General features: G+C 35.8%; 1 protein-coding gene across 1 annotated transcript in view; it reads right to left on the reverse strand.

The window, feature by feature from the left end:
• The window catches only part of ADAMTS6 (ADAM metallopeptidase with thrombospondin type 1 motif 6), a 154,813-nt gene that overhangs the window by 13,787 nt on the left and 117,254 nt on the right, over positions 1-23,772 (reverse strand). Inside the window, exons 19-22 of the mRNA XM_082783231.1 lie at positions 21,124-21,287; positions 19,240-19,378; positions 7,314-7,443; positions 4,287-4,491 (exon numbers count right to left, since the gene is read on the reverse strand). Of these exons, the coding sequence (XP_082639357.1) occupies positions 4,287-4,491; positions 7,314-7,443; positions 19,240-19,378; positions 21,124-21,287 (638 nt within the window). The remainder of the gene's footprint in view (positions 1-4,286; positions 4,492-7,313; positions 7,444-19,239; positions 19,379-21,123; positions 21,288-23,772) is intronic.

The raw sequence follows: 23,772 nt of genomic DNA on the forward strand, positions 1-23,772 counted from the left end.
CTGTGGAAGCCCACTAGTGTCTGGCTGCCAGCTAGATGTAACCCTATTTCCTACAAACACTCTGAGCCCAACCCCCAATAGCCAGTTGTTTTGTCTAGCTGTATGCTGGACATCTTGTCCAGAAGGATACTGTGAGAAACAATATTGAAAATTTGACTGAAATCCAAAATATTACATCTATTAGCTGCAATGATTACACTCTTCTAGACAAGCCACTGTCAGTTTTAATATAGGTGTGGGTATTTTTATAGAAACGCAGTATCATAGAATGCTTTGGGTAGGAAGAGAACATCTAATTCCATGCCCCCTGCCATAGGCAAGGACACCTTTCACTACACCAGGTTGCTCAAAGCCTCATCAAAACTGGCCTGAAACACTTCCAGGGCTCCTGCCCTTCTCTTAAAGATATCAACTAATCTCTATGTTTACAAAATAAATTTGTTTCTCTGTCCTACAAGATAGAAAATTTCTTGTTAATTAATTTATTGTTCATTACCATGTAAAGTAAAAAAAAATGTAACTATACTGATGCTCAACAACTACATTAGTATATGAAAGATTTTAAAAATTTCTTAATTTTACCTAGTATTGCTTATTTTTCGTATAAAAGCAAAGCTTTAGACCTTGCATTCCAGAGAAATGTAGCAAAATTTTCCACTGGCTTCAAGGGAAGCACTATTTGACTCTTCTATTTTCACTCTTGTTTTCTGTACAAAAACAGAGGCAGCATTTTCATGCTTCTGTCAGAAAATCATATAAATATATATATATTTGAAGTATATTACTAAAGGGATTTATATATATATTATCTTTCTAGGAACACTGAGCAGAAAAAAAAAAGCTTTTTTCCTCATTATATTAAAATGTTATCATCAGGCAAAATTTGTACAAGAAAGAAGTCAGCACTTTTTCACAACCAGATGCTTAGCAGAGCTTTAACCTTTAGATGAGAATATTTGTGTTCAAAATTATAACACATTCCACCTCTATAAAAGGTTGGATGTGAAAGCTCCTATGTTGACATTTTCAACGATGTTATAACAGTCAGTAAAGTCTGCAGAAAGCAGCAACAAGGGAATGCTTATATTTGATAGTATTTAGAACATATATGTATGGCTCCATAATTTGTCAAATAGATACCACTACATGTTAGTATTGAGACAATGTCCAAATATTCCAACCAGAAATGAAGTACCATGGTAATGGTCACAAAGAGCTTAAAACTATCAATGCCACAGATATGATGTGCGTTTTCAACTGAACATCCTTTTCTACTCATCCATTCTTTCCTTCTAGCTCCTTCCCCTTCTGCTCCTTCGAAGTCAAATTCATTCTTGACAAGCTGCAATATGCTATATACTTTTTTAGATAAGGACAAGAACCATTTAAAATATTTTCTGCCTTGATTTAAATTCCCTATTTCTTGTGTGAAATGCCAGCCAACAGTGGGGTAAAAAAATACTGTTCCACATGTAGACCAAGACATATTTTAAAATTCACTGTGTCATTTCATGAAGTCCTGCTCTAAACTGAAAAAAGCTTCTGAAATAAATATTTCTTCCTAGAGGTTTCAAGATATACAACTGATAACTTTTTATAGAATCAATTAAAAAATATATATCTGTTATGTTAAAACTGTATAGAACTAGAGACAGATCCAGGTACAATCTGTGAAAGATATCTGTTTTATGATATCAAATCATTTACAAAACCTGGTACAAATAACAGGAGGTTTAGAACCAAAAACCTGTATGATAAAGTACCGAAAACAAAATAAAAGTCAGAAGTTCACACTGTATTTTAAAAAAAAAGAACTTTCTTTACATAGAAGTTCACTAAAATGACAATTAACTCCTCATGAAACAAAGCCAAACAGTTGAAGAGTATAGCATAGTAACACATTTTCTTTTGTTCAAAGAAAAATGATGTACATAATGGAGAAAAAAGTCTACACAAGTAGTTTCTTCATCTGAGAAGAACACATGGAGATTATATAGGCATGAGATCCAGAAAGGAAGGAAATGAACCTCAACACTTTCTATGGTAGCTCACAACACATGAAGATATTACTACTTTTAAGTTCTGCCATAATGTTTAGACTATTATTACTAATAATGAATGAAGACTCCATTATTGGAGGTATCAAAAGCCAGCTGGACATGGTCTGGGGGAACTGATTCTAGGTGCCTCTGCTTGAGCAGGACAGTTGGACAAGATGACCTCCAGAGGTCCCTTCCAATTTCAACTGTTCTATGATTCTGTGAACCTGTATTAAAAAATATGGAAAGAGCTGATCAGTACTACAAGTATGGCCACTCAGAGTAAGGCTGGTAGGCCTCCTTCTTCATGCTTTGAATTTCCAGAGGTTGTAATGATTTTTGGAGATAAAACTACCTGTGGATAGAAGAGATCTGTGCAATCACAAGCACAGTAACCTTCCCGATTGTTTAGAGTGCTTTATAATTTATTTTGAATGAAAGACTGTTTCAAGACAAGCAAGTATACAGGAAACGGGATATAACGAATAATGGGTTTATCATTGATAGATTATTCCAGTTTACTCCAACAATTTTTTTATTTTATTTTTTTTTTTCAGAAAGAGGAAGCATAAGATTTCTAACCTCTGGCCTCCAGTCAAGTGGTTATCCTCAATGGTGTTTCAGAGATACTATCTGCAAAGACCTTATAGGATCAGTCATGCGACTGGATCTAATTCATATTTCTTCATAGTTTACTTAATGATAGATACTCATGCAACAGTGGTTTAATTTGTTGTGTTACTGAAATTACAGAAATTAGCAGCTAGCACAAGTAACTAACTGACCTTGGTGCTAAAGAGGTATGCTTTAAAGAAAGAACCGGAAACCTTGAGGACAAGAATAACTAAAATGAAGTGAAATTTGACAGTACAAAAAGAACCCTTACAGTACAAAGAGAAACATTAAAAACAAACAAACAAACAAGAATCTCTATTTAAACTGGTAAATCACTAACTGAAATGAAAAAAAAAAAAAAAAAAAAAAGGAGGATAAAGTTATGGATGTACTAACAGAATGTAAGATAGCTTAACTAATCATTATGTGATGTTTGTGGAACAGAAAAAGGTATACCAATACACCATATGTTATAGTTATTTTCAGTAGAGGCAGGAAACAAAATAACAAGGCACATACAAAATCGCCTTTGGGGTAATATGTAGAAATACATATAGACTTCAAACTGAAACATGAAAGCACAATGTGATCAGGGTAAATTCCTTTTTGATGAATAATAGCTGGAAAAGAAGTAGGGTTTGTTTCAAAACAAAGGGTTTGTTTCAATAACAAAAGCAAACGTACAAACTGGTATGGAATTGGAACATTTCTTGCAATTCAAAAAGTGAAATTCAGGAATAATTTTCCAAGAAGCAGTATGACAGCTCCAAATTAATTATTTTTAAAACACTGTTTAATCCATTTATCAGAATAATTATATTATATTGCTGCATTTGACAGCAGGGCCATAGACAGGAAAACCTTACTTGTAAGTACTACAAAGGCTACATTGAGATAAAAAGAGAGGTGATATAAGAGTCCAGGACAGATGGATCTGAAAAAATATGGAGCCATTTTTGCATTGTGATTTGCATGTGATGGAGTACCACTCAAATATATCACTGAACCAATCTGTCTTCTTTCAGCTGCACTGGTTAACATCCTTCAGGTTTAATACTTGAATCACTATAAGGACTTATGCTGAAACAGAAATCACCGTATTGAACAAAAGATGCTTTCTTCAGTTAAGAGAATACTAATTTTCAGGTCTGCCTCTTAGGGCATGTTGCTAAAAAAGGTGATGCTTTACATGAGCATGGCTACTTCAGAAAAAAAAAATCTTGCAGTTTACTCTGGATTTTGATAGTATAATCCCATCAACTCTTCTCTCCGGCTATTTTCCCATTCAAGAAACAATGGAAATGCAAATTGACTTTTTCTTTAAGATCTGATACTGAAAGCTTATCTAGTTTTTATTTTTTTTATTACTTTACTATTCTATTTCATATTTTACTATTTTTCTATTATGATTAATAGCAACAAGTCATAATCGTTTGACAAAATAACAGAACTGCCAACACAGAAGAAAAGAAGAAAGAAATATGAATGACAAAGACTGCTTCAATAATCCAAATCATTCAGGTTTTGAATTTTTCATTAATAATTTACATTTTGAGCAGCAGTAGGAAATGTACCAATATTCAGTGGTCAGAGTTCTTGTCTTAATGACTTTACATAGCAAAATTTCCTTACTTCTGACCAGTCCAAAGCGACCCACTGTGGGGGACAGGACTGATTGTTACAGGGCTCTTTTTCAATAGGCCGGTGTGTTAAGCAGTTGGTATTGTCCAGTGTCTCTTCCTCAGAAGGTCCAATCTTTCTGATGCAGAGAACTGTTCGTGAACGCATTCCTCCATCACAGGTCTTACTGCATTCTGACCAATCCCCTATAAACCATCTGGACAGAAAACGTTAGGAAATTCTATTAACACGTCAGAAATTGGTAAGATAATTGAACAAACCCATAATCCAAATAGTTTAAATTACTAAAACTAAATCACTGTTAACAATACATCTATTCAGAGTGAAATAAAGTAGAAACTTAGGTTCTTTTCACTTAACTTTTTAATTTATGCCTTACTGCAATCATATCTTCCAATAATAATACTACTTCATATTTTTCTAGAGCTGCAATTTCCAACCTAGACTACAGTAGTTAGAAAGGACAGTTGATACTGACAAAACTTCAGTTACTCAAGCAGATTTGCACTGGACTTGCATGACATTACCCATCTGAAAGTGGTTTGCAATTGCAAATGTTTGGGAACCACTGCAGTAGGTTAAAAAATATGTTATAAGCCTAGGTGTTTGCCTTTCTCATATCATTACAACAAAATGAAATTTCATCTCAGAATCAGTCTGAGAGTTGAATGCTATAGCATGTTGTCAACATGCCAAAAATGCCAGGTATGTCAGTTCCTGGATGTATACTTGGAGTGGCCTTGTAAGATGTCATTGTCTGAAGCCTCAGCCAAAAGTATTTGCTGCTGCACTTTGTGTTACTGAATGTATTCTATTATGAACCTGAATCAATGAAACAATTTTTCTTCTGCTAATTTTGAGCCCAGTAAGACAGAGTGATTCAAACATATGCTATATTCTGTCATTATCCCAGTGAAAGAGAATTAATTTGTGATTCTCAACAAACTTATGCTTTTACAATGCCAGGGAGAATTAGAAGGTCTTCAGAGCTTTGGAGAGGCTGTATTGTTAATTATTAGTTGATACTATGATTTGCTCAAGAGTATTCTCAGATACCTTTTATGTTTATACTCTATCACAACAGAGTGCTATTCACCTTTTAGGAAAAGAACTATGAAACAGCCCAAAAGATCCAGAGATAGTCCTGTATCCTTTCTTAAAATCTGGAATTTTAGGCATCACTTATTGCAATGTGAACAAACATAGTCTTTGCTGTTGTTCAGAAGCCTCAAACATAATATAACTGGCATTCACTATGTGGAGTAACATAGCTCTTTTCATTTTCATAGTTCTTGATAATCACAAGAAGAAAATCAGAATTGTATTAATTAAGAACAGGAAATATCTGGCCACTCTGTTTAAAGAGTAAGCCTTACCGACTGATAGATTTTCCAGCCAAAATGATCAAACTTCTCAGGGCAACTATCTCAAAAGACAACCTCTTTGAACAACCTCTTTCTAGAATACTTGCAAAGTTAAGGAATCAAGAATACTTTCTTAGGAGTTTGGCACTTTGTATTCACCCTGTGGGGACCATCAGGGTGAAGACAGATATGGGATCAGCTGTTCTGACATACACAAGTATATGCTTATATATGACTTACTACCCACTTTCTGAACATTGCTGAGTTGGTTTTTACCATGTTCACTGATTTCCCTGCTGTACTGAATGTATAATCCAGAATCATCCTGCTTTGTGGTTTCTTTTCTTTTTTGTTTGTTTTTGAACTGACATTTAAAGAACAAACCAATAACAAAAAAATGTATGTCAGAGTAACTATATTATCACAATTTTGGACATGCTAATTTTTGAACTATTAAATCACACAAAGGAACGGAAAGGGATTTGTTTGGTAAAAAGGAACTGACAAAACATGACCACTTCCCAAATTCTGTTTTCAGGTACATGGTGTGAGAGTTCAGTTAGTGCACTTACAGCCACACTAAACAGTATTATACAAGCAGCATACGTGTAGGATAAGCACATATTTACAGATAAACAGTGGGGACATACAGTTTGTAACAGACATATAGAAGAGGCCACAGTATTTCCTTATTTTGTGATATCTACACTAATCAGCATTAATGATTTTCACACCCAGTTAAACTGTATGTACAAAATATCACTGAACTTAAGCTAACCAGAGCTTGAGAATGAACAAGGCCTGATACAACAATACAATACTGTACCTCTAATTTTTTATCTCAGAAAGGAACTCTTGTGCAAATGCTGAAATTATTTTCCAGTGCAAAATATCACAGCTGTTTCTAAACAGTTTTTGTAGTAAGATTAAGCTATGCTATAGGTTCTTGCCAAATCTTATTTTTGAACAAAAGAGCTGCTGTGTTTTTAATTATCTTTTCAATATATAGCAAACAGATATCCTTAAATATAAAACAAAATAGACTTAACCAAGTACGCACCTAATCCTAAAGGCACACAGTATTACTGTATAATGCTGAGAATCCTGAAGAAGACAAAGTTGTTTGATGTAACTATTACCAGTAATGGTTTGTCTATTAAGCAGTTTCTAGGTTTACCATTTCCAATCTGAACACTTCAACCCAAATTTTAAAGTCAAATACCCAAAAATACAGTAAACATTTAGTATAATGGGAAGGTAAGTCTCCCCTCACCTCCAGATTCTTCTGTCATTAGTTTAAGAATGTTCTCCAGTTCTGTTCTGAGCACTAGGAACCACACCTTACACCTCCACCTTCAGAAACTGTTTGCCAGTATCTTTTTACTTACAGTGTCTGTGTTGCTTTGTGTAGTTTGAATGCCAGTTTCTCAGTCAGATCAGACCTCTTCTAGGATGAATTATGTTTCTTTCACAACTGATTCGAGAGGAACTAGAAACCATAACCAAAACCCCGAAACAAATAGCATCTCTAGTAGGACAGATCTCTAATGCTAGATCAGAATTTTAAGCATACTTGGTCAATAGGATTTATTATATATTACAACGGCTTTTCTATCTATGCAAAACAGATCCATCTTAGTGATAACTGACTTACTCAGGTGGGCAAGGCTCAGTGTTGCAGGCTCTTTGGTTTTCTGGAGGCTTACTGTCAGGGTCACAGTAATTGTTTTGTACAACGGAGTTGTCATCCAGTCTTTTACACACCACCTCTTGTTTCTGCACACCTTAGGATGGAATTAAACACCATTAATTAATCATTCTTACTCTTCTGCTTGTTGAATAAAAGTGTATTTCACCTGTTGATTATTAATCCTGCTATCCCTCTTTAACTGGTTGAATGCTTCAAGGATGTGAATTCCAATTGACTAAATGCCCCTGACCACACAAAATCTTTCATTTTCTTTTAATTTTAGGCCACCCCACTGAGAGGATCTTAAATTGCTGTTGTGTTCTAAAACAAAGGGAATATATTTATAGATTTACTAACAGATTGTTTTTATTTGTGTATTGCAAAAAAAAACAAACAAACAACCTCCATTTCCATCTAACCTCCCATCTTGGTAAAAGACACTGATTTCCAAAGAAAATATCACCAAATAGAATGTGGTCACCCTTCACTGCAGAATTATTATGTGCTCTGGTTTAAAATAAGACAGCAATACTGGAATACAGTGTTGCAATTTTATATGTGTCGTCCTATAAACATTTTCTTCATTAAAATAATAGAAGTATTATTCATTCTGAAAGATTAAGTTTGTCTTTGTGAATACTCATTTTGCCTGTCACTCCCAGCTCCTCTCTCATTATGTTAACCATCAACAGGCTGTTCAGAATTGATTATTGCTCCAAAACATAATGGCATACCATTGTCAAGACAGCATTGCAAGGTAACACTTTAGGCAGATTTTCTACTTTTTATAAAACAGAATCTAAAGAAAGCCATTAAAGAACCATTGATATATGATAACAATGCAGCTCCAAGCATTGCTGAAAACAGTGGTACATGTGGCCTTCTCTCTGTTTTTAGAACAAGCTTTAGGTTTGCTAGCATAATACAACTGTGGATCTGCAATTCATATTCATTTCTTACTGAACACAAGTGGTCATAGTACTGAAATAACAGGATTATTTGTACAATACAAATTGAAAAAAAGCCCTAAAACATTCTTAAAAACAGAAGCAATTACTTAACTTTTTCCAAAATCTGAGATGCATACAAATACAAATGCATTAAAACATCCTGGCTTCAAATATGTGCCAACTTACTTTACAGCCTTGTCTCTTTTTAAGACAAGCATTTTATAGGAGATAGACATGTACAGTAATAAGATTAATTACACAAATGTGGTTTTCAGACACTAAACAGCCCACTTACCTTTCAATTGTTTCTTTTGTTATCCATTATGGACAAGAACCAAATCTTTGGTTCCTAAGATTAGACCTATATGGAACTTAGGTATTTATTTCCAAGTAAATCAAGCCTAACCTGGAGATGCCTGAAGTTTGGCTAATAAAGCATACTGCTTGGCTACAAACAGAAGCGTCCCAGTCTAAGCACAGAAGCATTGTCTCTTTGACGTTACGAGACATACAGGATGTGAGACATATGTCTCTCTGACGTTATGCACAAAGAACGTGGAGAAGAGAAACCTCATTTTTCACTATAGTCTTGAAGATGGCATGTACTCTTTCATGAAGCCGCAGATCCAGGAGCAGTAAGTTTGATCATACAGTACTTCTGTGACTAGTTAATTTAGTCAGCTACATGGCAAGTCTGCAGTTTCTAACTCGTGGGTTATTCCTGTTGTTGTCCAATTACAGTCTAATGTAAAATGTAGAAACCATCTTGAGAGCAAGACCTGCCAGTGCTAGATGAATGTCTTCTTGCCACTGGACCCATGAGTCTTGCATCCCTGGCTACACCATGACCTGGAATACTTGTTTAAAAAGTCCTCATTTTCCCTACCTTTTTAGATTTTTTGACTATTCTTTGGCACACAGCTAGAGTACTTTTCTGGAGATGTAGTCCCAGTTGAAATCTCTTCATTCTGAAACTGGGAATTGCTATTTAATAGGCAACTGTCGTTGCATCCTGAAAAATATATTTACTACCACTTACACAAAAACAGAGTCTTGTTAATCCAAAATAGAATCACAGAATTTCTAGGTTGAAAGAGACCTCAAGATCATCGAGTCCAACCTCTGACCTAACGCTAACAGTCCCCACTAAACCATATCCCTAAGCTCTACATCTAAATGTCTTTTAAAGACCTCCAGGGATGGTGACTCCACCACTTCCCTGGGCAGCCTGTTCCAGTGTCCAACAACCCTTTCGGTAAAGAAGTTCTTCCTAACATCCAACCTAAACCTCCCCTGGCTCAACTTAAGCCCATTCCCCCTCGTCCTGTCACCAGGCACGTGGGAGAACAGGCCAACCCCCACCTCGCTACAGCCTCCTTTAAGGTATCTGTAGAGAGCAATAAGGTCGCCCCTGAGCCTCCTCTTCTCCAGGCTGAACAAGCCCAGCTCCCTCAGCCGCTCCTCGTAGGACTTGTTCTCCAGGCCCCTCACCAGCTTTGTCGCCCTTCTCTGCACCCGCTCAAGCACCTCAATGTCCTTCTTGTAGCGAGGGGCCCAAAACTGAACACAGTACTCGAGGTGCGGCCTCACCAGAGCTGAGTACAGGGGGACGATCACCTCCCTAGCCCTGCTGGCCACACTGTTTCTGATACAAGCCAGGATGCTGTTGGCCTTCTTGGCCACCTGAGCACACTGCTGGCTCATATTCAGCCGACTATCCACCATCACTCCCAGGTCCTTCTCTGCCTGGCAGCTTTCCAACCACTCATCTCCCAGCCTGTAGCTCTGCTTGGGGTTATTGCGCCCCAGGTGCAGGACCCGGCACTTGGCCTTGTTGAACTTCATGCAGTTGACCTCAGCCCATCAGTGCAGCCTATCCAGATCCTCCTGCAGAGCTTTCCTACCTTCGAGCAGATCAACACATGTGCATAGCTTGGTGTCATCTGCAAACTTACTGAGGGTGCACTCAATGCCCTCGACCAGATCATCGATGAAGATATTAAAGAGGACCGGCCCCAGCACCGAGCCCTGGGGGACGCCACTAGTGACTGGCCTCCTACTGAACTTGACTCCATTTACCACAACTCTTTGGGCCCGGCTATCCAGCCAGTTTCTAACCCAATGAAGCGTGCGCCAGTTCAAGTCAAAACACTCTCATGAGAACCTTGCAGTCTGGATCCTAAGCACAGAAAAATGTGTGGCCTCAACATAAATGTTCCTGACCAACAGGAGAGGAGTTAGACTCGTCACTAAACATCTCACTTCTAATGCACTGCCTGTTTAGCAGGTGATAACTTTGAGCGTCAGCTCTCAAAAGCACATGCCACCTTGTCTCACTTCAAAATTATTAACCATACTGAGACCAAAGGTGCCTGCCTAATAATGGAGTCTTCACTCTACTGCAGTCCCTGAATCCAGAGCCCCAGCTTTACTGCTGGGGGAAAGAGATGTCCTTTTTGATTATATCTACTCATAACTTTCCCAAAGTAGGCCCTCTCAATCAGGTTACAAATGTTAGACATCTCAGGTTATCCATAAATATCATGATCATTTGAAAGAAAGCTTTATTTATGAAAAAGATATTAATATGAGATATATGTCTGTCCTGGTTTTAGCTGGGATTTAGTTTTCTTCGTGGTAGCTGGCATGGTACTGTGTTTTGGATTTAGGATAAGAATAACGCTGATAACACACCAATGTTTTAATTGTTGTATAGCAATGCTTACACTGAGACAAAGATGTTTCAGCTTCTTGTGCTGTCCTGCCAGTGAGGAGGCTGGGGGTGCACAAGGAGCTGGGAGGAGACACGGCCAGAACAGCTGGCCCAGGCTGACCAGAGAGGTATCCCGTAACATATGGGGTCATGGTGAACAATGAAGTGAGAGTGTTGGCTGGGGTGGGGGCTGCTTCTCAGGGTCTGGCTGGGCATCAGTCAACGGGTGGTAAGAAACTGCATTGTGCATCACTTGCTTTGTCTATTCCTTTATCATAATTATTATCATTATTTTACATTCATTTTCTGTTCTGATAAAGACTGCCTTTATCTCTGCTGATGAGTTTTACCTTTTTATCCTGATTTTCTACCCCATCACAATGTGGGATGGGGAGGGGAGAGGTGAGGCAGGGAAGAGGGGTGAGCAAATGGCTGTGTGGTGCTTAGCTGCCTGCCAGTTAAGCCACAACAGTGTCTTACAGGTCAGCCACGTAAACCAATTACCTGGCTTGTCTCATTTTTCCTTCTTTCTACACGTATCTGGATGCCACGCTACTAGACAACTGTGGATACCATTACATAGTGCATAAAGTTGACAGACTGTTTTCCAATAGTATCTTACAAGCACAAATCTACATGAACAAAATAAAGAGAAAATAACAATTTCTGCAAGTTTTCAACCTGCACTACTTTTCAATTTAGGTGCTGTACATATTAGGAAAGTTCTATTTTGCTAGATAGTTAGTCCATTTGGAGTACTCAAAAGTGCATGGGAGGCACTAAAGGTCCTCCTGAAGGACATGCCTCCCCACAGCTGCCAACTGTGTTAACACACACATTTCAGACAATCATCCATCAGGTATCAAAGATATTTACAATTCACTCAGAGACGTTACACCATAGCATTCTCAGCAGATAATACTTTAATTACAAGAAAGGGTTAAATTCAATCAGATCTTATGTTATTAATTAAATAAGCTTAGCACACGGCAAGATACAAATAGAAATAATTCCCTTCTGTATTTCTGAGAACCACTCTAAGTAATTCCTTTCATAAACTGCTCAAGCTCTGCCTTAAACCCACACGTACTATCTTCTCTGAAATTCACACCTTTGATACTACACTCTGATTTTCATTCTAGATGCATTAACAGCCAGTTAATACAAACCATGCCCAGTACTCCACAGAGATTTTACTAGTGCCTTATCCAGTGATTATAACTACAACATAATATACTGATCTTCCCCATATGTCTTCTAGCACTGCATTATCAACCAATTTCATCAGAGCTTTCATTCTTATTTATGCTACCATCAGAACAAGAAAAACTGAAATCTGATGACAAGTCTTTAAGATGCCCATGAGGTTCAATGCCACGTGGCCCAGTACTTCACATTTTTAAGAGTGCCTCTTGTGTACTAATCTTTTCTAATTCTTTATTAGGTGTAGGTGACAAGAAAAGCCTTACAGAAGTCTACATAAATGGAACTTCTACATTTCCTTAGTCTACAAAATAATTTGTCTATTACAATAGATACAACTAGTCAAGCAAGACCCATCACATCACACTTAACCCCTTTTCTCACCAATTTCTATCTGTGATAGTCTATCATTGTGCTTAGTTTTCAATAAAATAAACCAAAACAAAACCAGCCATGTAATTTATTGAACATTGGTCAGGTAGCATATCACTCAAAAAACAGCATTCACCCCTATTCTTAAGAATTCTTAATCCATGCCATGCAGATATGTTAATTCAGCTTTAAAATGTTCTGCACCATCTTGCCACACAGTATATAATTTGTGATACATGAAACATAGGTATGGATTAAGGAAACTGTCTAATTGGTGTTATTTAAAATAGTATCTCATAAAAACAAATAAGATTCTAAATTCAAAACAACAGGAAGAAATGGAAAAGCCTGGAATGCAATTTTTACCCAGACAACAGCTACAACTTATTTAAGCCTTGAGGAACTTGAAAAAAAAAAATTAAATTATCAACTCTATGAGTATATGGTCTCTCTCTAAATAATCTAAATATTAACTCTATGAGTATATGGTCTCTCTCTAAATAATCTAAATAATCTAAAAAGCATAGCTAAACAAGTTCATTGAAACTCTTGGGGGAATAATTACAAGTGGTTAGACAGAAACACGCTGCTTTCAAATCTACAGATTTATAGTTTATAATAAAAAACATAAAATGTCCTCATAACTGGTCAATGCAATTCTAATAGAAAACAAAACTCCAGTGGTTTAGTGACCACATTCTCCAGAGAATTGAGACGTTTTGCAGATTTCAATTCACGAATAGTCTGCATGACTTTCAGCAGCCAAATTTTAAATTACATGGAGCACATTTTATTCTTAAATTAAAATTGCAGGCATGTAAATGCTGTATCTATTTTTAAAAGCAATCCCCCAAAATTGTGGTTTGCGATTGCAACAGTTAATTATAAAGATGCCAGTACATAGTGAAGCTTGCATCACAAAAACTAGTGCATGCTGGTTAACCCAGACATATTTTCTGAGCTCACTCATCAGATCACAAGATGTTCATCACAGAGCCAAACTTACATTTTCCTTGATGAGGACAAGTATATTTTATTTGTCCAAAGACATAATTCATCTGAGGGCATGAAAAAAAAAAAAAAAAAAAAAAATGAAAACACAGTAGGCACCATTCTGTAACAGTGATCACCAGCAAAGGAAACTGGGCAGCAGTAAGTTTACTTATAATAACATACTGACTGAACATTTAATTAAAAAAATACAAGTATGTGAGATATTTAACTCATCTGGAGTTGAACTTTCATAGAATAAACAACATCAAAATCAATGCTTAGGGTACCACTGAACTCCAGATAATAAATGCTGTCATTTGTTGCCATTTACCGATAAGCTTTCAATTAGTATGGAATAATAAATAAAATAAAATAAAATAAAATAAAATAAAATAAAATAAAATAAAATAAAATAAAATAAAATAAAATAAAATAAAATAAAATAAAATAAAATAAAATAAAATAAAATAAAATAAAATAAAATAAAACAAAACAAAACAAAATAAATAAAGTAAAATAAAATAAAATAAAATAAAATAAAATATGCACTTACTGTGGCTTATTATTAATTTACACAAAATAAAAAAATATATGGAATGATATTTTTCCCTTCATTTGCTGGATTTTTTAAACACCACCACTAGCAGTACATTTTCTTGTTAAGAATACTTACGGATCTGGACAAAGTCACAGACTTGCACTTAAAAAGCTACAAGTTACTATATAACAAAAGACAGGCAGAAGTGTAAATAAACTACAATTCCATTGTAGCTCATTTTTCTTCTCCTTCCAGCCCTCATTTTATTTGCTCCTTCTGTGTATTCTAGCTTTCCCTTTCCCAGATTTTCTTGTAAATAGTTAAATAAACATTTCCTTAAAAAGATCTTTTGTTGCTGTCTTCAGATTTTTCTGAATTCCAGGGACCTGTTCATCCATCCATCCATCCTTTCTAAATTACCTGTGCTCTCTCCTGTTCCACTCATTTCTGTGCAGATAAACTTGAGCTGTACCTTTTGGTATTCTCTGACGATGTTTTTGTAGTCTTGTAGCTTACAGAGGCCCTTGCACTATGGTAAACAGATAGCTGAAACAGAAAAAAAAAAAAACTGCAAGCTAATAAAAGCTAAAAAAACTGCAAGCTAAAGCTAATAAATGCAACAGCTAGCACTGGGGCTTGGTAATACTGTTTCTCTCACTGAACATGTCCATTATGCAACCTGAAAAGATTGCATCTTAACCTATAAAGGCTTTGGCTTTCAAGCAGGGCAACTTGATATGTGCTAAATAAAAAACTTTATGAGATGAAGCTTTGGTAAAGCTTGAGGGGAAAATTTAATTTCTATCAGCTAAAGAAAGACTTGTACAAGATAATATAAGTTCCTTTTGAAAACTTTTGACTTGGAGTAGAAGTGTAATTTCAGGGAAAAGGGGAAATTAATACGGAGAATTCGTGTAGTTCACTTCTACATAACGTTCCGAAGGAGGAAGAACGAGATGAGGCAGTAGAAACTTGTATTTAAAAAAGAAGTTTTTCAATACAGAAAATAATCATCCTAGTGTACAAAAAGAAAAGTTGCAATCCTGGATTCCCAAGAACATACACTAAGAGGCAGATAATAAAAATGAATGAAATTGTATTCTCAACCTACATCTGAGTACCTGAATCCAGAAAAGAGTTGTCTGCTACTGGGTGAGGCTTTAAGGTAAATCTGGTAAATCTGAAGAACCTGCATTTGGAAAAACTAAAAAAATAGCAAAATAAATCTCAGATTTTGGAGAAATGATTTCTGTGTAGTTTATTGTACAGAATATGATGCTCACTTGTAGAGCATCTATGGAATATTCTGTTCTTTTATCTTATAACATGAATGACACTACTAAATACACCGTTTACAATCTCTCATGAAAGATTGACTTTTTTGTCTTTTACATGCAATCTAAGCATTTAACTACTTTCTTCGCAAGTTAATTTATCTTCTAGACTTCTCTATAAAGAATAGAGGGGGCATGGAGATAAAGACTCTACTGTGGAAAGAATCCATTGATATCAGGTGTTCAGATAAGTTTTCAAAATACTTTGTTTTACACGCACCTCATGTAATGAACTTCATGGCATGCTTCATACATACAGACAGATTTCCAGATAGTGGTGAACTGCTAATTAGCAAGGGTGTAATGTGCACTGTGAGTGCTCCGTATCACACAAAACCAGACAAGCAAGGCAGGAATGAAATCCAGAGTTCCAGCACAGCATTTAGCTGTCATAAGCATAAAAACCTCCTCCTTCTTCCTGCAATTCCTTTTACAGCATAGTCTTGCTATTCTGCAAAACTGAAACAGGTCTGAGAACAGAGGTCCTGTATTAAAAGTTTAAATGCCTTAACTATTCAGAAGTGACTCATCAGCACAAGATGAACGTAAGATGGTTCCATTGTCCAATGGAACAAACAGCATGCTACCATTTAATTACAGATTGTAGGTTCATACACAGACAGACAGGTATTTAAGCCACTAAATAGGACAGAATCAATTGCTTCTCGGCTTGCCCCTTGACTGCTCCAGTAATTCGTCTCCAAGACAGATCTACAAGAAGCTCTAGGAATCTCTGAATGCAGGGGATTGCTCTCAAAAGGCTATAAATAAGAGACATCACAAGCCTAGACACTTCTGCAAGATACAAAACTCCAGAACAATTTACTGGTGCTGCCAAAATCCAGCTCTTGCCTTTTTGTTAGATACTCTGAATAACACAACATATACCAAGTAATAACTATGTCTTCAGAGTCCCAGACTTGGCCAAATGCTGTGTAATGCAGATACAGTCAGTCATATCTAGGGGGAGCTATACCTAAGTATAGTGGAGTGGAACCATGATAGTCTGTGACACAGCTTCAGGATCAGAGAATGGTCCCTGCTCAACTGGTCCATGTTTCTAGAGCAACCACAGAAAACAATTTAAGATTTCATAGTCATCCTTCCTTCCATAATTTCCTGGCTTCTAAATACATGCAAATTTGACATTCTTTTAAGACAGCTTTTTTAAGCATAACATATGTCTAGACAAAAAAAAAAAAAAAAAAAAACAAAAACATTAGAATACAGACATTCAGAGATGCATAGCAGCTAAATGTGTTGATAAGAATTTAGGTTTGCCTACAGCTTTGATATAAAGCCTATGCTTTGACATAAAAGTGTATCTGGCTCTACTTCATCATAAGCTTTCCTGGATAAAGAAGGAATATCATATGATTATCAAATCTTTAATGTCTTTCCACTACAGTTCAGCAACACCAACTGTTGTAAGAGGCAGGAAAATGTAGATACCTTTAACCTGTTCACAGTCTGTCCCAAAGTCACTATATAAAATTCTCTTTAATTTTATTAAAAAATAATTAAAAAAAAAAACCTTCCATACTAATATTCCTCACATATACTCACTGTCTTTTTTTATTTTGCTTTTAGTAATAAATTATATTCAATTCTGAGTATTTTGTTGTCCTTTGATATAGAGGAAAACTTCTCTTCTAAAGGTAAATTGCGATAATGGACTTCATAATGAATCCTACAGAAATAAACAAAGTAATCTAGTGGTTTCATTTCTGAGTTTTCTCATGCTTCTTATTTATATTAGCTAGCTTTTCCAGTTATGTTCTCTGTCTCTACAATCTTTTGTCTCCCTTTTCTTTTTCCACTACTCAGATCCTTTCTAGAATTGTGTCTTCTTTTGGTACATGGCAGAAGGTGTTTCATAAACTGGGGAGTATAGTATTCTATTGGTATTCACATGGTTAAATCAAATAGTTTTAAAATTTGACTTATAGCTACAATGAAACAGATTCCCTAAGCAGAAGTCTCAGTGAAAATAAGTGATCATAATATATCATTATGCTAAGCTAAACGAGAGAAATGTCTCTGGTTTGAACACTGTAAGCTACTGAAGAAAACCCTTCCAAAGAAAGTTTCAGATGATTAATAAATGTATAGGGTTATCAGAGATTCACATATATTTCCTTAAAACATAATTATGTCAAACTGTTTTTATCTAAACAAATGCCTACTTCTTCAGAGCCAACTATTTTTTTCCTTTGTATACTTTGGAATCTCTGAAATGACAATGACTTAGGTGATGGAAGATCTGTATAATCTTGTCACTGTCTAAATCAATGGAAGCTTTCCTGTGACTTCAAAAGAATTGTTAATCATAGAATTGTAGAATACCCTGAGTTGGAACAGACCCACAAGGATCAAGTCCAGCTCCACAGAACCATCAAAAGAACACACCATATGTTCAAACCAAAAGGATCGTTAACCCATTGTTATCATCAAAATAGGATTTCACAGTACCTGTAAGTTTCTGATACTTGGAACCTTCTTTTACTCTAAGAAAAGCACTTTCAGTCTATGTCCTTCACTTCTACATCTTTAAAACCTTTCTTTTCCTACCAGACTCACCAATATTAAAATATTAATTAAAAGAGCAACCTATCACCCACTTGATTAAAGGAATACTACAAATGAACAATAAAGTATTGGAGAAATTAGCCAAACTCCTCTATTTTGTTTCAAGACTTTCTGTTTAGATGTACAGAACAGAATTTGTACTATCCTTTGCATCTTACCTATAGCTAAGCAAACTGCTGTATTTAAACTGCAAACAACTAGTAACAGCCACAGCAGGATCCACCAGAGATAAATCAAGATGATTCCAAACATGAATACCTCCAGTAGCCAGAAAGGAAAGGAAAAGGACAAATATTTGGTCCACAGATTCATTAAAATAAATAAATAATTCTTCCTCTTGCTACAGTCAGTGCACAGTGCTTCAGAAAACTGAAATTCTTTCATCAATTTACAGCTCTCTCCCATTTCTTCTGAAATTGAGATATGTTGGGGATGATGCATTCAGTCTCCAGAGAGAAGATAGATACTGTTCACACAGCACTTCTACTCACCAGTCCATGCAGCAGCAATGGTGTTGGCTTTGAAGAAAGCCAACTGTCCTGCTCTCCCAGCCAGAGGTAAAGAATTGCATTGGTGGCCACTAGAGGGAGGATTAGGAATATAGTAAATTGTGGGCAAAAGGCACCCATGATGAATCACGTGGGACAACCTACAAATCCCCCATCGCTGCCAATAGGCAACAATCACAGACACTGCTATGGGCTGGGAAGTATAATCCAATTGCTATCACCTCCTACATAGACTACCAGTATGTAACCTAAACTTTGGTGGCTGGAGGGTGGAAAGGCTGACTCGGATATATGAAGAATACCTACAAACACACACACGGACATATCTCTTTATTTATAGTTGCCTTATTTCCCTTTGGTTTATTAATTTCCTTACTTAAAACTTCTGGTGTCCTTTATCAAGAAAGCTCCTGTGAAAAGCAAACATCCCAGCTTCAAGAGAATCTCAGAAGAAGCCTCAGAAGAGACACACTGTGCCAAGATACACTGTATTTAACAAGAAGATCTGAACACATTAAATGTACTTGAAAACAGCAAAATCCAATATGATAAAATAAATGTTCTTTTTCTAAGTTAAGCTTTGAAGTATGTCTGAAAGAAACGTTTTCAATTAGTTACCTACATATTTATGTAATAAAGTGTATCTTGCAATTCAGTTTACCCTGTAACTTGACTGCCTGGTGTCTTACCTCCAGCACAAGTGGCAGAACATTCTGACCAAGGCAGATGATTCCACGCAAAGCCAACTTCATTGTCTCCACTGCCAGTGCGAGAGATGGGAACATTGAATTTATACCTTATACCCAAATTTTGTTCCTGTAGCAGAATCTGTAGTTGAAAACAACTGGTTATACCATTAAAACAGGCAAGCAGAGGGCAACTACAGTGACATTAATCTAGGTATGTGTTATGTCTTGTGGAAGGGGAAAAAGTAATAAAGGAAGCCACAGTAGTTATGTACGGTATTTCCAAGTGAATCTGAACTGACTTATAAGATGCAGATGCATACAAACAAAAAGTATTATTGCATTAAGGTGATGAGCCACCTTTTGCCATTGACACCACAACTTCACAACTTTTGTCACTTCTTTATTTTTGACATAAAAGTTCTAAAAAGCCAGTCTTCATAAATTAATGTATTAATTAATGGAAATTAATTTGGTAACTGAATCATTACTTGGGGTCAAAGTAGGTTACAGACGTTACTACGCAAACATGCAGCAATTCTCACTGAAATCTTGTAAAGAGCTACCCATGTAGTAGTTATGAACCGAGCCCTGCCCTTGTTTAATACTTCTAGTAATTAATAATAGTAAAAATAGTAACACAGAAACAGACTGTTGCTGAGGTTACTGTTTTCCCGTAATGCATTAGCTAGCAGCATTAAACTAATGGAATCACAGCAGTGGTTCCTTTAAAGGAATATCAAAACTATCACTACAGCTGCACCACTGTAGGTGATATAGATGGAAGTGCAACAATCACCATGTGCTTTATCTACCATGACTGTTGAAATGCAGTGCACTTCCACATACCACCTGCTGAACACTAGGGTCTGATTATCTACCAAACTTTTTTTTTTTTTTTTGCGTCAGGTGCAGCATCTGACATATCTAAGAGCTATTTCTCAACTCCTTCTACATTCTATTGTATTTTGTAAAAGTATATTTACCTAACTATTAGCCAAAAGAGATTCAGTACAAAACTCATAGAGACTGACCAAATGAGAAAAGGCGCTATAATCTTTATGAAACTCATTCTATATGAACTCCCCAGTTTATCCACAGCTACAGTAAAACAAACAAAGAAAAAACGGGATTCAAACACTTAAGAACACTGACTAAAATGTAATTATCCAGGCAACAATCATTCTATACATAAAAATATCCTGTCTGGCTCAAGCAATCCCTAAACTGCAAAACTGGCAGCTGATAGAATATACTGATCAAGTTTCACCTTAGTCTTATACTCTTCCTCAACACAACAGAGCGATACAGTAGGGCTCATTACTGACTACTGTCAGAGACAGGCTACAAGCACCCTGGTCATATTTTCTTCTGTTACATTCAAATATTTTGTACCATCGATTCATAGCAATTTATCTCAAAACATACTTTAACGCAGGTCAAATAGAAATACTAAGGCCATGATTAAAACCACTGACAACTACAGACCTGTAAGGAAAAAAACAATGCTGCTGTGTACACATTAAACATCACAGTCATAGTCTGATGCAATTACTGTATGCTATATTTTAACAATTCCATGTATCAGAAATACACAGAAATACAAAATATATTTAATTTACAACTTTTGCTACTACTATTCTGAAGCACACTTAACACAGATAGGGCATTTCCTGTGATGCTTCCCAGGGCTCTTCTAACTTTACACCTTCTCCATCACAGTATCTACCCATCAGTCTTAAAAAAGAGGAAAAGTGAATTAAAATACAAATGCAAAAAGTCCCAGCACAGCCTGTGACCTATTATGATTTTGTTCATGGTCTTATATTTCCTCAGAACATAAAAACTTATTTCAGATTTCAGAAATATATTAATTGTAAACTTTACCATGACTATGAGATTTTCTGAAGTAGGGCCTAGTGCTTCCAAAGACTCTGGTTCATCTGTTGGCCTCTTGTAATGGAAAGCTGTTCCAGCAACATCAAACTTTCTTGGCCAGTCAATAGTCCAGGCACCATTAATATAGTAGTCATCCTCTTCAGATTTTAAAGCTTAAAAAAAAATACAAGCCACCTAAAAATTGGAAGCAGCATTTATAATGGAGAAGCCATTACAAATTAAACTACTACTCTGTTAGAAGTATATGAGTTTCAGCTCTCTATCATTGTTTTTTCAACAAATGTTCTTCTTTAGCCTTGGTTAAAATATCCGTCATACAGTTTGAAAATACTGTCTCTATCATGAACTTTAATGTGCAGGTACACTTTGCAGATTTCAACATGCAGATGCTATATTGGAAATAACAGTGCCTTGTGCAACCTGAAATATATCTTCAACTTTAAAACTAAACCCACCTGCAATGTATGCTGTTCTGCTTAAGACATATGTAGGTCTCAAATGTATAATCAATTACCAATCTAATTTAAGATTAATTAAGATTATCATTAATAATTAAGATTTCATATGTTCAAGCATAAGAAAGATATCACATATCATGCTGAGAGAGAAAAAAAAAAGATTGACTTTGAAGTATGGTCCCAATCAGTTTACTTTGTTGTCTCTGCCCATTTTCTTTTTTCCTTCTTAAAGCATAAATCCAAGGCATTTCTACTACAAAAACAAATACTAGCTATTTCATCTGCCAAGATATTTTATTATTATTAATTTACAGCCTTAATCCATGTAAGTACTGTAGATAACAAACAGATTTCTTAGCTAACTGACCAATTAGGCTGGACAAGCATATATTATTCAATATTTTATGAGATTACATTTCTAAACATGAAACTGACTTTGTATCTTAAGGTGAATATTCTGTTAATTAGATATTGCCTTCTGGACAAGATAATGATGAAGATCACTAGTTATTCATCATTTATGTTTACTTTACATAAAGCGTGCTCTTAAAGGCAAGATCATGGCTGTAAATACACAATCAAACAGCTTGTGTATGCTATACCCTTTTTTGTTTTTTACTTGCCTGCAAGAGAAAAATATGTTTGCATTCTGTGAACAGATTTGCTTAATATGCATTGTAATGCACAGGTGAAGGACACAGCTGTGAATAGCATTCCAATAATATAATTACATGACTATGATGAAGCACTGACATAATTATTAGCATATAAGACAGAAGAAACAAGTTAATAATTAAATAATTTATTAGAACTTGAGAATGCAGGAAGCCCACAGGAAATTAGCACACAACATATTGTTGCATAGGGGGAATATAAGCAAAGATGTCAGCTCAGATCAATCCAATTAAGGGAAGATAACAGCATTCCTAAACATACATTTTTTCAGCAGCTCTGGGAACGGGCAATTTTATTGTTGGATTATTTTTGGTCAGATCATTTAAAAAAATAAATTATTATTTATGCAGCTGCAGTAACGTGGTTTTGTTGCCACAGCACTAGGAGTGATACTGGTGCAGAAATTATAAGCCTGAGATGGGGGCAGGGAGGACAGGTGCTGACTGAGCTACTTGAGATTGCCAAATATCTAACTGCTTCCTAAATTTGAGGCCAGGGTTTGGAAAATAACTGGATTTTAGTTCAGGAACTGTGGGATGTTTGCTGCAAGTTAGAGATCCTACTAATTGAAAAGAACAGAGGAAACATTGGAAACAGTATGAGAGAGTTTTTTTCTTTCTTTCTTTTTTGTATATTTCCAAATGGAGAAATTTATTTCTTAGACTGTGGTCACATATTTGGCAGCAGTACACATAGACCAAAACATAATAATATGTGTAAATGGTTATTTTCAGCTGAATCAGTTCTCTAATCTGGTTCATGGTGTGACCACAAAACATCCGTCCTGAACAACGGAGAGGAACTCCATAAAGATGGGGAAGTTGTGAAGTTGACACTGCCACTAAAGAAGCATCTATAAAATGATACTCTAGAAGTATGCATTTTGACATAATAAACTATTTTTTAGCTGCCATCCTGCTTGCATAGTTGTTTTTAGGGAGCAAACAAATTATAAGCATTCCTTTCCCCCAAAACTGCTGATCCTTGAACAGTGATCTGGTTCACATTCATGGTACAAAACATTCCAACAAAAAAAGGAAACAGTCCTTGCAACTTAGTATTAACTTACAATAGGATATAATGGTTCCTTTCAAAGTTGTAAACACAAGGAAAGAAATCCCCCTGAAATTAGCAAGGGCTTCTGTGGCATTTAGCAAGGTATTGAAGAGAGGGCCTGAAATCAGGAACCCTCTTGAAATTGTAAGAAGCAGACTGAAAAAACAGCTATGTACCACTTTACCTTTTTAGATCTGTGGCCAAATTAAATATCAAAAAAGTTGCCTATATTTTTTATTGAAGTTAAAAAATTGGCATTTTTTTTCATTCATTTGGTGCTGATGGTACTGACTTAAATACTGCTCCAGATCACATTCCTCTGATTTATAAGCAAAATTTATAACAAACTTAATGGTAGTAACTAAGAGTATCTGGTTTATTCTATTTAACTCCTGTATTTATTTTCAGCTACCCATAGAATCAGAAACACAAGTATCTTAATGGAATC

This window comes from Aythya marila, assembly GCF_965140915.1.
Source record: "Aythya marila genome assembly, chromosome: Z".
Classification (NCBI taxonomy): Eukaryota; Metazoa; Chordata; class Aves; order Anseriformes; family Anatidae; genus Aythya; species Aythya marila.